The 15,954-nt window shown below is 46.4% G+C and overlaps 2 protein-coding genes across 15 annotated transcripts in view; both read right to left on the bottom strand.

Annotated features, from left to right (window-relative positions):
- The window catches only part of sorbs2a (sorbin and SH3 domain containing 2a), a 43,989-nt gene that overhangs the window by 2,562 nt on the left and 25,473 nt on the right, over positions 1–15,954 (bottom strand). For 9 of the 14 annotated variants that reach the window (XM_084006546.1, XM_084006538.1, XM_084006544.1 and 6 more), the window contains 13 exons: positions 15,763–15,877; positions 13,334–13,405; positions 11,744–11,800; positions 10,994–11,043; positions 9,995–10,170; positions 7,902–9,701; positions 7,049–7,128; positions 6,691–6,788; positions 6,256–6,370; positions 6,002–6,130; positions 4,907–5,101; positions 461–498; positions 200–306 (listed from right to left, as the gene is read on the bottom strand). In XM_084006546.1, the coding sequence (XP_083862672.1) occupies positions 200–306; positions 461–498; positions 4,907–5,101; positions 6,002–6,130; positions 6,256–6,370; positions 6,691–6,788; positions 7,049–7,128; positions 7,902–9,701; positions 9,995–10,170; positions 10,994–11,043; positions 11,744–11,800; positions 13,334–13,405; positions 15,763–15,877 (3,032 nt within the window). The remainder of the gene's footprint in view (positions 1–199; positions 307–460; positions 499–4,906; positions 5,102–6,001; positions 6,131–6,255; positions 6,371–6,690; positions 6,789–7,048; positions 7,129–7,901; positions 9,702–9,994; positions 10,171–10,993; positions 11,044–11,743; positions 11,801–13,333; positions 13,406–15,762; positions 15,878–15,954) is intronic. The other 5 variants (XM_084006545.1, XM_084006547.1, XM_084006542.1 and 2 more) reach the window with 5 other exon arrangements.
- Positions 833–4,663, bottom strand: LOC311010830 (uncharacterized protein; the record flags this gene model as incomplete). Its single annotated transcript, XM_084005474.1, has 4 exons — positions 833–852; positions 1,741–1,881; positions 2,902–3,193; positions 3,542–4,663. Coding segments are annotated over 4 exons (1,575 nt in total), but the record flags the coding sequence as incomplete, so codon positions are not given.

The raw sequence follows: 15,954 nt of genomic DNA, 5'->3' as shown, positions 1-15,954 counted from the left end.
TGCTCTTCTATTCATCTGGTATCATGAAGTTTGTTATGTTTTCAGACTCAATCCTCTGTTTAATCCTATTTAAATGCATCATAATCACCTTCGAGGTGCAGTGATTACATTATGTGTGAAACTAATCCATGCATACATTTGTCTGGCGCTAGAATACTTCATGGGCTGTACTTCCTAAATGACAGCTCCCTCCTCTTACCAACAAACCAGCCATCGTCACACTTCTCCATCACGTCCACCACGTCGCCCTCCTTCAGCTCCAGCTCGTCTTCGTTGCGCGGAAGGTAGTTGTACACTGCCTGGTACCTGTGGGAGAAAAACTGCAGTTCTGATACTGAACGCTAACTTTGCTTTTATGGTTATCATGTGTAATGTGGTTTTTCTCCTTTATTCATTTGTATTTAAATGTTAAACCAGAGAGAGATCAGATATCAGTCGTATAATCAGAAATATAACTTACGGGTCTCCTCCACCATGGAGAGCATCCTGCACTAATCGCTGTGAGGAAGATAGAAACAGAGAGTTAAAATCAGCCATTTGTTTGGGGTGTGCTCATAACGAATAAGGTGTCATTTCATACCCTGAGGTGTGCCCAAATCCTTTGAATCAAACATGAACAGACAAAAAAAACTGAGCGATCTCTCCCAGCAGAAATACTACAACGTCACCTCTCCTGAAAGTGTGTTTGTGATGGAATATGTAGTGATCGGGTTATGAATGCTATGGTTGCTTCCTGCACAGAAAGAGTAGAATGAAGACATGTCCCCCTACCCTTCGACCTCTAATGGGGGACATGTAGGACCTCCGGGACAAGATGGGGCTGCGAGGAGGTTTACCACCAACGACTGGATCCTGCTTGACAGGCAGAGAGACCAGAAGCACCACACGATATCTTCAACAGTAAACCAGTCAGACACGAGCACAAAGGCATTCAATGGCATGCTGTAAAACCTCATCCATCGCCATGCCGACGCCACGGGGACATCCTCTTCAACACACCATAGCACAACCAACACCAGCAACTCTACGAAGGCTCTCTGCCGCCACAAACAGGTTCCTACCATGGATGGACAGGGAACTGGAGGCCCATTCATTCCTATGGAAGCTGCTCACACTGTGTTTCCTTTACTTCCCTTACTGATTTAGTTTACAATGTATAGGAGCTGATGATTTAAATAAGGGCTGTTTTAATGTTTGCACTGGGAAGTTCTTTTCCCGTTAATATATACTTCTATTCTGCTATCCTGATGTGTGTGATTTTAGATGAATGAATGCCTTGTAAGACTTGAGGAATCTACAGTAGCCCAGATATCAGTGCAGCAATCATCACTTGCATGACTGATGTTAGTGTACATGACGTCGCAGCCATCTCTGCCACGTTAATCGTTTTTCTGTTAATCTGTTGACACGTTTTGATTAATCGTTTAGTTCATAAAAATCCACAAATAGTGAAAAACGCCCATCACTATTTACTAAACTGTGTCTTTGTCCAAATAACAGAAAGTTCATTTACAGAGAAAAAGCGTCATGAAGCATTAATCAGACTTAACATATGTTGCACATTCATTTTCTGTCAATTGGTTAGTTGAGGAATCACTGCAACCCTAATCATCACCTCATCCTCAGCAACGACATCAACGTTAGAGATCATCACCTCATCATCAGCAACACCACAAACACCATCTAAACCTACAGCATCGTCTCCACGGTGCAGCTTTACCTTCACTCTGGGAGACCTACGTCCTGGAGGGGGGGCGGGGGGGGGAGAGCGCCGGCTGGCGGGGGGCGGGGAGGCGGGGTGAGGGGCAATCGGGGCGGGAACAAGTGGGGATTGGTGAATGGAGAGGAGGGGAGGTGGTGAGACAGGCGGGGAGGGTGAGACTGAAGGGAGCGGTGATGTCATCAGGTGAGGACGGGTTGGGGGCCGAGGGGAGACGGGGGGGGAGGGAGGGATGGAGTACCGATCCTGCTGTTGGGACCGGGAGAAAGACGATGAAGGAGGAGTAGGAGAAGAAGTAGTAGAATATGAAGGAGTACAAGTAGAAGTAGGAAATGAAGGAGTACAAGTAGAAGTAGGAAATGAAGGAGTACAAGTAGAAGTATAAGATGAAGAAGGGATAAAAGAAGTAAAAGAAAAAGAAGTAGTAAAAGATGAAAAAAGAGCACAAGTAGAAGTAGAAGATGAAGAAGTACAAGTAGAAGTAGAAGATGAAGAAGGAGAGAAAGTAGAAGTAGAAGATGAAGAAGGAGTGAAAGTAGAAGTAGAAGATGAAGGAGTGAAAGTAGAAGTAGAAGATGAAGAAGGAGTGAAAGTAGAAGTAGAAGATGAAGGAGTACAAGTAGAAGTAGAAGATGAAGAAGGAGAGAAAGTAGAAGTAGAAGATGAAGGAGTACAAGTAGAAGTAGAAGATGAAGAAGTACAAGTAGAAGTAGAACATGAAGAAGGAGTGAAAGTAGAAGTAGAAGAAGAAGAAGGGGTACAAGTAGAAGTAGAACATGAAGGAGTGAAAGTAGAAGTAGAAGATGAAGAAGGAGAGAAAGTAGAAGTAGAAGATGAAGAATGAGTGAAAGTAGAAGTAGAAGATGAAGAAGGAGTGAAAGTAGAAGTAGAACATGAAGGAGTGAAAGTAGAAGTAGAAGATGAAGAAGGAGAGAAAGTAGAAGTAGAAGATGAAGGAGTACAAGTAGAAGTAGAAGATGAAGAAGTACAAGTAGAAGTAGAACATGAAGAAGGAGTGAAAGTAGAAGTAGAAGAAGAAGAAGGGGTACAAGTAGAAGTAGAACATGAAGGAGTGAAAGTAGAAGTAGAAGATGAAGAAGGAGAGAAAGTAGAAGTAGAAGATGAAGAATGAGTGAAAGTAGAAGTAGAAGATGAAGAAGGAGTGAAAGTAGAAGTAGAACATGAAGAAGAAGGAGTACAAGTAGAAGTAGAAGATGAAGACGGAGTGAAAGTAGAAGTAGAAGATGAAGACGGAGTGAAAGTAGAAGTAGAAGATGAAGAAGTACAAGTAGAAGTAGAAGATGAAGAAGGAGTGAAAGTAGAAGTAGAAGATGAAGAAGGAGTACAAGTAGAAGTAGAAGAAGGGGTAGAAGAAGAGGAGAGGGGAGGTAAGGAGGTCTGAGGAGGAGGCGTGGAGGGTGAGGGGAGGTCGGGGGGAGAAAGCCGTGTCAGAGTGGAAGGAGAGACGTCAGCCTATGGAGGTAACGACACACACGTCAACTCTGAGGCTCGATCACAGAAGCTAAACGCTGAGTATTTGTTTGACCTTCGGAAAGGACATGGAGGGAAAATACCTAGTTATGAGTAAGAATACTTTCATTTTGTGTTGATTTTGGAGCCCCCTGCAGGCATAACAATATACCAATATATAATATCAATCTCCTTGCTGATGGTCTCTAGTAATATAACATGATTCCCTGAAAATGCATTCAGTTGTAGTAAATTGTAAGTAAATTTGAATAAGAGAAAGCTAAAAACATGAACTCCATGTCCTTTCCAGGGCCCTGTAGTGTTTCTATCCAGGCTCACACCATGCTCTACCTGCAGACTGAGTCTCTCATTAAAACCTCTAACATCCTCTCTAGCTTCATCCTCTTCCTCAATGAACAACTCGGTATATCCGCGTCCTTTCAGGGACGGCGGCCTCTTAGTCTGGACCGGGTGCTGGTTCATAGTTTCCGACTGCCCTCCCCACGTGAGGGAAAGTGGCTCCATGGTCACGGGCTTGTAAACCTGCACCTCCAACAGGCCGCCGCCTGCCGGGTCGCCGGCTGGAGGGACCACTGGGGGTTTCGCTGCCGGCTGATGGGACTCTTCTGCCTTTAGTTTGGACCTGCTCTGGGATTCATCGGTCAGCTCTCTGGAAAAGCTAGCGTCGGCGATGCCCGTCGAACCGTCCAGAATCATGGACAGCAGCTCGTCATAAGGGTCTCTGACTTGCAGCTTCACGTCACGGATGTTGCTGCTTTTGTTTACTTCCACATTTGACGTTTGCCTCAGAGGAACTTGTGTGGGCGATTTTATGGGCTCTGGCAAAGTTCCTTTGCCACTGCTGTATCGCAGTGGAGATTCAAATGAGGAATGAGACAGGGGAGGAGGAGGAGGAGGAGGAGGAGGAGGAAGAGGAGGAGGTTTCTGGGAGAAAGGCAGGATAGCTGGGGCGTGTCCTAAAGTGGGTCTTCCTGGAGGAGTAAAGGAAAGCCTCTGTGGCGGCAGGGTGACGCCTCTTTGTGACGGCTCCTCCAGGAAAGGTGTGAGGTCAGTGGGGAGAGGGGGAGGCGTGGGCGGGAGGGGGGTGAGAAAGCAAGCTGGAGGGGATGCTGATGGGTCCAGTGTGAGGGACAGCCACTCGTTGGTGATGGCTTGCAGGTCAAGCCTTTTCAACGGGGGGTGGGGGGAGGGGAGGTTGCGAGAAGTGGGGGATGGAGGCAGATGGTAGCAAGGCTCCAGGAAAGTGAAAGAGAAGGAACAGTGTAATTTATACAACTGGAACGGAGAGAAGAGTGTGTGTTGTGTGTGTGTGTGTGTGTGTGTGTGTGTGTGTGAGTGATTAAAGAAATATTTCACCCACAAAATTATAATTGTTCTATCAATGGCTGACCCCGTTTTACTTTGAATTTTCCAAAGCTTGCTCCATGGAGTGGAGAATAAAGAGACAAACAGTCATTTTGTGGGTGAAGTTTGCCTTTAAAAGCTGTATCTACTCCCTTATGCGGATGATACTCTACAATATATGAACAAACTATTTTACTCGAGTGGAGAGAATTATAAAAAATCAGTTTAAAATTAAGATATTTGAGAATACTCCCAAATGATAAATCTATCAATCAATTCATTTATAAAGCAGCTCATTCTTCTGTTTTTAAATTGTTGTTTAGAAACGTGCAGTAGTAGTGATTCCCTCACCTTGATGGGTGTAGAGCTTGGTGTCCTGTTGCCAGGGTAACCATGCGGGTCTATGTGGTGGGCGGAGCTCTTGGACGGAGACCGCTTGACAATGTCGATGTATGACACAGGGAAGATGCCCTGTTTGGTCGTGTCCGGGATCTTCCCCTCGTACCAGTTCTGGTCCACCTGCCTGATCACAATGACTCTCTCACCCTGCACATAAAAAACACAACAACAAGCAACATCATACAGCGTGTTGTCATGACAGGAAGTCCACACTGCTACCTCCTACAGGGAATGGTGCAGCCCATTATTCAGATTATAAATTGTGCCGACATCGACGGATTCAAAACAGAAATATTAAGCGTCAAACACTTAAAGGTGCAGTTGACAACACTGATAACGTCCACCACTAGATGTCGCACTCGCACTCCCCCTTCCATTGCATTCAGGTCACAACACTGTTGCTCGATGTGCCTCAACGGGTTGCCAGTTCATTGCACAACCTGCGTTTTCATGGTGGAGTGGAGTGACAGACAGACTCATTTTGCAACATCTTGTGTGGTGGAGTTTCAAAATGCCGCCCGCTTCTCCACACTAACTGGCAACCCCAAAGACTCTTGAACCCTGACTACGCAGAGAACCATGTGATACCAACGCAGTTATTCTATTGGCTCAGAAGCCTCACTGGAAGCCGCAGCCACACGTCTACACAGAGGTGTGTGTGTGACAATTATTCATTGTGTTTAAACCTGGTATTGTTGCAGATAAATATTAGGCCCGTGGCTGCGTAGGATTGTTTCTGACATTTTTATTTAATCAAATATTCTGTTTTTGTTGCTGTTTAGCCTCCAAAAATGTTTCGACTACAGAAAACGATCGCTGAGTGGTTTACTTTATGTTACGCCCCAAACACACCTTTGATTAGTGGAGAGAATAAATTAACTAACTAACTTTACACCCTTTAAAAGTGGAGTTTAACTCATGATTTTCATGACTGTTTGAAAAAGAAATGAATATTCCACAAGACGTTCAAGGTTTCAGCCCGCTATTGTAAACCATTACAAATCCTGTTCCACAGTTGCAGCCTTCCAAAAACAACCAACCGGCTACCTTTCTGAGCGACAGCTCCACGTTCGTGTCAGCATTGAAGTTGTAGCGAGCGATCCCCTCGCCGATCTCTCTGACGTGCGCTGGCGGAGGAGGACGGATCGGCTGCTGCTTCTCCGAGGACGGCACCTTCTGTTGATGTGGGTGCATCGGTGTGAGTGTGGGTGTTGAACAGGGGGAGAAACCATACAGACAAATGACATACAAGACACCGAATGGTGCTCAGCCTCAGGACTCGCACACAGCTGCACACTTACTTCTACGTATGATATGGGTAGTATCCCAACCCGTCCACGGTGCTCTCCCTCATACCAGTTGTTGTCTATCTGCCGGATGATGTTCACCGCATCGCCCTTCTTAAACGTCAGCTCCCTGTAACACATTCACGTCATGAGAAGTGCAATCACAGCTCCTTTAACGTTAACAGCATCAGCTACAGAACGTCACTGAAGCAGGATGAAATAAGACCGAGTACAGCTGAGTTTGGATTCATGCATATATTTAAATTAAATCCGTTAAAGCCGTTCAGGTGTGGTGGTCAGATGGGAAGGTGGCATTACTTAGAAAGCAACAGAAATAATAATAATCTGAAACCATAAAACTCGATGCAATGAGTCGAGATGTGTGGATATGCGGTTAGGCATTCCCAAAGCTCGGCTTCCTCGGCGTGCACCGTGCATTCATGTACTCACTTAGCTGTTTGTGCCTTAAAATCATAAATGGCTCTCGCAGGCTGTTTCTGATGGAGGAGAGAGAACAGAATAAGTTGTGTCATCTGTTTATGGGAGACCTAGGAGATGAGAGTGAGAGAAAGAAAGCCGGCAAGCATTACCAGGCAAAATATCAAATAAAAGCTTGTTTTATATTTGTGAGGAGATGTAACTGTGCTGTGGTTATTGGTGATGCTAAAGTAAAAAAAAAAAAAAAAGTGTGTTCAGGTTCAGTCTGGAATACTGTGATGTACGCGACTACTTGATGTACTGAAGGTGTTATTTCTGAATGATTTAAGTTTAGTTTGCATCCGTGTGGAGATCAGTGTCAATGCTGTACCTCTCGGTCAGGAGTCGGTCTTCTGCTCTGAGGCGTGTGGCGTCCATCCGTCACGGAGTAACACCGGGAGTCATCCTGGTCTGTGATCAGCAGAGACACGTGAGAAAGGTCACGGAGGTTACCGCGGTGACCACAGTCACATGATGCATGCTCACAATACAAACAAACAAGGTGTGCTTTGGTGAAGCACTGAACAGGACGGGGATGAGATGACGCCATTCCAACAGGTGAATGAGGGAATGAAAGCTGAGGGGTCAAAAGTGGGGTTTATTTCCATTTCATTGTGATTCCCACGATATGAAACATGCATGCAGCAAACAGCTGAAAACACAAAATGAAGGCGAATACAGCCCATAATGTATGATCAAACCGATTACAAAGATCAACATACAAGCAAATGGCTTGAAGGAGAGAATGCCTGAGGGACATTAAGATGACTCTGAATAAATCTGCAGAACAGTATATAAACAACCAAAACAATAATCAAATTATAAACAAACAGAGAAATGTCCACATTTATGTACTTCAAATGACTGTAAATTCTCAAACGATTTAACTCAATTACAGAGAAATCCAGGCCAGTATTTTAACTCCCGGTTTACTTGAGAATTTGCAGTTAAAAGGTATAGCTGAAAACCATATAAATACGTAGATAAGCAGTCATGGATGCATCGACTGACCGATGAGGGGAATAGGGCAACTGGCCCATGCAATATGGAATATATGCAATGAGAGACATTGAGATAAATGCATGTGTGGAGGATGTTTCTGCAGGACTATGTGCAGGGGTAATTGGCAACATGCCAACATGTACACATGCATATCGGAGGTGTAACATGTGTAGTATCTCCACCTGAATAACAGAGACCATTGCCCTGCTCCTCTCCATACTCATTATTGTTTGAGGCGTCGGCGTGGCGCCCGTAACAGGCCCTGATTGGTGACTGTAGCCGTGGCGTGGAGGCGTCCTCTCTGTGCGAGGCATACCCAGCAGGGCTCCCATCTGGGTACAGAGATGCGGAGGACTGACCCCCGTGCCAACACCCCCTCCCCCGCAACGAGGAGCTCCGTTCAGGCACGTTTGGCAGCAGTTCGGACAGTATTCTCCTCAGGATGCTATCATCGGGTGCCCTCGTTCCTCTGTGGCCTCGCTCTGCTTGAATGTGCTCATATATGTCTCTCAAGGCTGCATCTAGTGCTTCATAAATGGCCTGTTTGGACTTGGGTCTGCTCCCTCGATCTGCGCCACCACTACTTCGTCTAGAGGTAGGCGGGGAGCCCTTTTTCCTGCGGAAAGGCACTGGGCTGACCAGGAAGGCCAGCTTGGACATCGCTTGTTGGGACTGTGAGCTCTGGGTTTGGGAATGGCTGCTGCGGTTCTGCTGTGACGGTCTCTGGGGCTCCTGACGCGCCCGTTCCCTCTCGTGGCGAAGCATGGTGGTGAAACGGGTATAAGAGGCCGGGCAGCGGCCTTTGCAGGAGCTGATGAGGTGGCGGTGTTGGTAGCCCTGGCTCTGGCCTAAACTTTGGTGACCAGGGTGGTGGTGGTGGTGGTGGTGGTGATGACGGAGGTGGTGGTGGTGAAGGGTGGAAGAGCCATACATGCTCTCGGATGAGGTCAGCGAGCAATGGTCAAAGTCACTCTCACTGCAGAATGAGGAGCCCTCCACCTGGATGAAGTCACTGAGGTCCGACGCAATGGCGTCTTGTTCACTGTCGGAGTAGTCGGGGTTGGCCTGTGGGCCTTGGGGAACAGGAGGAGCAGGGAAAGACCGCCCACGGCTGGGCTCCGGCCCAACGCGAGGCTGGCCCTCGGGTGGGCTACGAGGTCGATGCAGGTGGTCCATGGTGGGAGGTACCGTGCCACTGTTGCCATTGTTGTCTTCCTCCAGTAAAGACTCTATGGAGAAACGACGTTTGGGAAAACTTGGCATGCCAACGCCACCGCTGCTGGCTCGAGACGACGAGTCCCCTGGCGTGGTAGTACCCGAAGGCACCTCACCGTCACCCAAGTTGGGCATGGATTTGGACTTTTGGATGAGGCTCTCGTATGTAGAAATGCGGTTTGGCACCGTATCGCGTGGCACATCCATGCCCCAAGAGGGCGTCCAAGGAGAGAGGCGATGCAGACGCAGGTGAGGTTGGCGCTCCAGCTCAAGGATGCGAGCGCGGACCGAGCGGATGACTTCAGACGGGATGAGATGAGCTCGGTCAATCTGATGCATCTTACGATAGAGCTGGAGAAAGCCTGGCGAATCGTGTGCCCGCCGCCGGTGGAGGCGAGGCAATGACGCACTGGAGGCGGATCCACAGGGATTCGCATCGCAAACCAGTGAGCCGGCGCTCTCTGAGCGGGTGGCGTTGCGCCCCCCTGAGCCAGCATGCCCATCGTTGAGGAGATCGTCACAGCTGCGTGACTTGAGCTTGCCGGGGGCAGGCGGTACCTCCTCTGCACTGCTCCATGTCTCTGCATCCTCACACTTTGTCTGCCAACTGTTCTTACAAAAGACGGACTGCTGGGATGAGGAGCTGCCTTCCTGGCTGCCATCCTCGGGGCAATGGACAGGCTCAGTGGGGGCAGGGGGCAGGTAGGGGCTTGGATTAGGACCTGGGGAGGTCAAACTGTTTGAATACATGTTGCATGCGTCCCCACCTTTCAGATGTCCAATACAGAGCAGCGTGGTGAAAGAGAAGAAGGAGGAAAGCGTGTTAAGCGATTATACCCAGCAGAAGGGTGGAAGAGCTGGGGAAAGGGGCAGTAGTAGCAGAGAAAAGAGCAAAAGGTGGAAAAAAGAGGATTTGATGGGGTTTTTTCTTCTGACTTCCACCAAATACGAATCAAGGAGACTTCTGACCAAACCAGACAGACTTTACAATGTGACGAAACACTTCTTTGGTTTTCTGACAGTGTGATATGCAAGTACACAAGTACAAATGTGTGTGTACCTTTGGGTCTGGCGGGCGAGGCTGGTGAGGAACGGACCACGGGTTTCTTCAGGCTGCTGCTGGGTCTGTAGGCATCCACTGGTTTCGGGGAAGTTGCAGCTCTGCTCTGAGACTGAGCATTGACTTGGGAACTTGACGGCTCGGACTTCCTTCTCTTCCTGTAGTCGCTAGCAGCACTGCAACACATTCAGACAACAATCACAGCTGCTTTCAGGACAAATACACTGTCACTGGCGTGTGGCTGAGTATATTCTATTTACTATACATCCTGGATCATCAGTACATACCATGTGAAAAAATAAAATATTAAAAATATAATAATTAGCATCTCAAATCAGCTCTGTGAGCAGTAGTATAAGACATGTTTTTCTGTGTTCTAAACCAATGAGGCAAATAAACTATACATATAATGACACTGCTGGGCAAACATTCCTATTTTGGGAATTTAAAGGTTGAACTTTTGTACGGCCATTTATGGACACATGTTAAAGCATATCCAAGCTAATCCTACTGAAAATGAACCTTTTATCATTGTGTCCAAAAAGAAAAGAGTGTGGCTAAAAACCCGGTCGGCTTTCTACTCCAAACAAACATAGTCAATGTCGCTTACATGAACTACTTAGCCTATTCATCTCGTCCCATTCCTGCCCTTTCTGTTCACCGAGGAAAATGTGACTGAATAAGCAGGCCATTGGTGAAAAGGAGTAGGACAAGGGGAGGAAGGGGGGGTGAAGGGCAGAATCAATAGGCCTGCAGAATTAATTTATTCTGGCTCAGTTCGTGAAAGAGAGATGAAAAGCGCCTTGCAAGAGCAAATAAAGACCAACACTAATCCTTGCATTATTAATAGCAGACACAGGGGCGTTCTGCACAGGAGACGAGACAAGGCGGTGCAGTCTTGATGGCCTGCTGAATCACAACAAGGACCACTACTGTTGAGAGGATGGGGGAGGGGCAAAGGGGGGTGATGCAGAGGAAAAGAAAGGAAACAGAGGTTACCTCGCAGGTCTCTCCGGAGCCTTGTCAGCAGGAGCGATGTGCAGGGATGTCTGAAATAGGGCAGAGGACAAAAGAGAAAAGTGAGGTCCGCGAGAACAAAGCCCCGAGGTAGAGCAGCTCACAATGCACAGCCTGCATGCAGTTGTTGCTGTGCCACACTCAAAACGCTCCCCCAGCCGAAGGTGCGACGGACGCTGGTTCCACATGGCACACCTGAGCAAGGAGAGGCCGGCCGGTGTGAGCGGTGGAGAGAAATGTCCTTCTCTCTCTCGGGCTGTTCTGGAGGATGACGGCAAAAGGTGATATGGCAAGGGATGTTATGAGCTGAGCTAAGGGGGGGGGGGGGGGGGGGAATGTTGCCCTGCAAAACCTGGCATGGACCACGTGGACTGGGTCTCAAAGGATGGGGATACACTTTCAATGCAAAGGTCTCTCAGAGGAAATGCTAACCATCAGATTGAATCACACAGTGATGCTGGAAATACAATTTAAAACATTCCAGTGAATCATATTTTGAGTAAAACAAAGATGTTAGCAGATTTTCAGACAACCCCAAACAAATAATAGCGTTTCAAAGCTGTCTTCACAAAGCAACATCTTGTGGAGGATGGCTGGATTTGTGCTACACTACATGACACTGACTTTAAGCAAACCATATATTACAATTTCCCTTTGATACATATTTAAATTCCTATGATTTGTTAGTTGAGATCAACAACACTACCGGAACACTCATGTATGTGAGATTACCTCAATGCGTTGGCGAGCGGAGATGTCTGGATTATAATCCAGCCGTTTTTTAGGAGGCTTGAGCCCCAAGCAGCAGCAGTGAGGAGGAGGAGGAGGAGGGATAGGAGGAAGGTGAAAATGAGGTGAAGGAGGAGAAGCAGTGGTGACATCATGGGGAGAAACCAAAAAAAAAAAACAAGAAACATGTGGAGAGAGTGACACTCGTTAGAGAACCTGAGTAACCAGAGATCGGACTAGTTCACAAACACTGCACGTGTGCAACACACACATGTGCACACTCCCAATACACACTAACACATTTACTGATAAACACATGCACACACCTACATATTATACACGTTCATTATTCTACACCTTCTAATGGCATCTATTAACGATATTCCTATGCTTATCTCACAATAGCTATTATAGCTTTTATACCACACACACACACACACACACACACACACACACACACACACACACACACACACACACACACACACACACACACACACACACACACACACACACACACACACACACACACACACAGTGCTCATATATCACACACATGCAGAGTGTGAGAACAAGCTGTAAAGCTCCGAGAGAAGCTGCAGTGTTGTGTGTATTTGAATGATATCATGGTGGTTTAGTGCTGGATTACGAGTGCTGACAGATAAACTGTTGTTGGTCAAAACTCTGTGTGTCTCGTCACCTCAATACACACTCAAACATTGAACATCCCAGCTGGACAGCAGTCAGTGCATGAAGGCAAACACTCTACACTCTAAGGGCTTATTCAGTGATGTGAAGCATTCAAAATCTTGCAGGTAGAAACGTTAACACGCGGCCCAGCATGATTCTGGGAAGTCATGCTCAGCTCCCGATGTGACATTTCCACCTGAACATTTTGAATAAGCCCAACAAACAATCACCTGATGTCATGCCCTGGCAAGGACAGAGGCATGACACCTCTGTAAATCAGTCAGGTCGGGGGGGATTTGATCCCAGATCTGTGTGGCTAGAGGCAATTCCCTGCCTCATCCCCTACATCCAGCAGAGGGCGCTGCAGCATTTAGCATGTAGATATGCAGAGCGTCTCTCCACCGAAGGTGGAAATAAACAAGAACTACTAGCAGAAATGAATAAACAGTTGATTAACATGTGCAAGAGATGATGGAGAGACTGCACAAACTCAGATCGCTATGCAGAACAAAAGGATAATATTGATAATCAGATATATATCAATGTTATGATTGATTGATTGATTGATTGACTGTTCTGTGCAGTTCTACCAGCCAAAAAGTCAGGTGATCTAAAGCATGTGGACGCATCGCCAAACGGACATGAAATGATCCAGGTGAATGCGTGAACATTTCAGTGCCTGCTAGCCACCAGACCAAAAACCAGCAACGCAGAGACAGCCTGTCACAAGGGTGGGGGAGGCGGGGGTCACAGCACCCAACAAGTACCACATGCCCAAACAACTAGCCCACCCAGCCTACTGGTGGAGACGTTTAACATAAAAATCACAGGTGGAGTGAAGATAGTGGATGTATGCCTATGGCAGGGTTGGTGCTTGAGCAGGAAGCTATGGCACCGACTTACCGGCCGCCCAAACTCCAGCTCGGAAAAGAACTTATACCAAGGCTCGTTCTCTAAATCTATGTCATCATAGGTCTGGGAAAGCATGACAGTGACAGAAAGAGGGAGGAGAAGAAAGACAGCGTGGAAAGAAGGCACATACAAAGAGAGACATGGTCCTCATGGTTAGGAAAGGTGGCACAGGGAGATGGGCACAGGATGAAGACTTAGACTCATGGGGTCGTCCCCAGAAGTGATTCAAAAACCAGCTTACGACTGACGGATCGTTGCTCCACTTCTTTAGCTGTTTATGCAACATAGTGCCTTATTACCAGACAGCAATTAAACTTGTACAGATTAAATAATGTACGCGGCCGGAGAGGCAGACGATTGCAACACCTAGGCCCTTTTGAATTGATATTCATTCATTTCTTATGCATAAAAATGAACAGGGCTGTGAATCCCATGACAGAAATCACATTACCGCTCCTTAATGTAAGCCACAGTGCAGGTGAAAGATAATGGAAATCAGCATGTCGCATATTTAACAACCAACCTCATTAACCACACCCGTGAGCAGGCTGAGTGGATGGAACACTAACAGTACAGTAGTATGTCAGAGAGGCAGGGAAAGAGCAAATTCATTCTAATAAAGATGAAACTTTTTTGTTAAAGACATAATTCACATGGGTGTACAGAGCTGGAATGGTGGGAGCTGTGTGGTCTCACAGTCAGACAGCCGACTGACCCAAAGGCTACAGACTTGTATGTCTGGATAAGAATCAAATACCAGTTCAGAGTTTACATACTGACTATGTTTTTAGATGCTGTGTGCTATTATTGGTGAACATGCAAAACATCAAGTGTGCTATCAACCACTAAACTGGACAAGCAGTTCATATTTCTACCAAGTCAACTGACATATTCTACATATTTGACATATTCTCTACGGGTGGCGTGAGAGTTTCACATAACTCCATTTTTGGAGGCATTCTTCTTTTTCAAGAATTCAATGAAACATAAGATAAGATGATAATAATTGATATACAGATGGACATTTTTTTTTTATTGAGCCTCATCAGCTGCCATCCAATGTTGCCTCATCATTGGCTAAATGTTATTGGCTGAAAACCTACTGTAACCACTATTTGCATGCATGGATTATAATGATGTTTAGATTGCCTTAAGGAAGCAGAGAGGTGACGTGTCATGATGGATCCAACACTTCCATTGCATCCCAGAGAGATACATTTACATATCAAGTCAACCCTCAATCAACTGTCTGATGGGATCTACGTATTTACATGCACCGAAATTAGACCGCTGAGCCAAAACGGTGACTGCTGTGTAGCAAGTTAATCATCGTTTCACTCCGACAGCCTTCTCTATTATACCCACTTCAGCGTGCACTGCAGTCGAGAGGCGGATTCATCGTACTGTTATTCTAACTGTACTGTACTCTGTCTGCTCTTTTCTAACCCCGCTCCCACGTGGAAGTGGAGTTTTCACGCCAAATAAAACACTGCCAGGAGACGTTTTGTAGGTGTTGTGGCGTTGCAGCTCTCCTGCTAAAACGAGAAATCAGCTCAGAGACAAATGAGTCATCCTGTATAAGAGCGAGAGCATCGCACACACGGGAGAAAAAAGGAAACTAAAGAAACAGAACGCCGTTTGTGTCCACTCATAATTGGACACTTCTCAAAGCGAACAGGATGCTTTAAGGAGCCGATCGTACTGTGGAGAAGCAGAGAATAAAATGCTTCTAGACGACATTCATAAGAGTCTCAGACAGCAGATTAGCCAGCCTGGGTTCACTTCCACTTGCGACAGCCTTCTCCTTTTATTGCCTTATCAGGAACTGACTCATGCATTATTACCCTGAGAGCTCTCCGTACCCCTCACATTAAACATCTGCACATCTATAACACATTCTCCATTATTCTGTTCTGTATCTGTCAGGCATTCTGTCTGTATGTATGTATTATCTTTGCCCCCCCCTCAACACGGTAATTATCTCTGCTGTCTGCTTTGTCCTTCACCCATACAGAGTGAACAGTACAGTCACCAGAGGATGCAGCACCGAAAGCCTTTTAAACGCCCACGCCGTGTCTGGCGGCGAGAAGTGCAACAGCCCATAATACGTCTGTAGCTCTATCTACCTCCGCAGTGTTATTTACATACTTTAGCAGTGTTACTTTTCAGAAATCCACCCCATATCTACCTCCATATAAAGCAGCAACAGAATTATTTCTTTACCGAAGAATAACAGAAATCACTTCACTGCAACAGAATTATGATACAATGCATATTAAAGCCAGCTAGGGAAGCATGCAAAGAAGAATCGATTGTACAGCTTGAGCTGATTACAGATTGGCTCCTACACAGCAAATTAAAAGATACACAGTTAAATGTCAGAATCCGTTACGTCAAAGAACATGTTTAAATATACTCACTGGTCTTTCGTGCTGTAAAATGGAGGACTTCCCAGGCTCGTACTCAAAAATACTCTTGGGCTCTGCGCGGTACTTCCGTGTGTCCACTTTCCTGTTGGGAGGACCCCATTCGTTCCTGCTGATGCAAAAATGTTTTAGCCCATTTTAAAGGAATATAATCTAGCAAGGTATGTTATTAGTTCACATCCATGA

Source organism: Eutrigla gurnardus (genome assembly GCF_963514095.1).
Source record: "Eutrigla gurnardus genome assembly, chromosome: 3".
Taxonomy (NCBI): Eukaryota; Metazoa; Chordata; class Actinopteri; order Perciformes; family Triglidae; genus Eutrigla; species Eutrigla gurnardus.
This window is presented reverse-complemented; position numbering and strand designations above follow the sequence as displayed.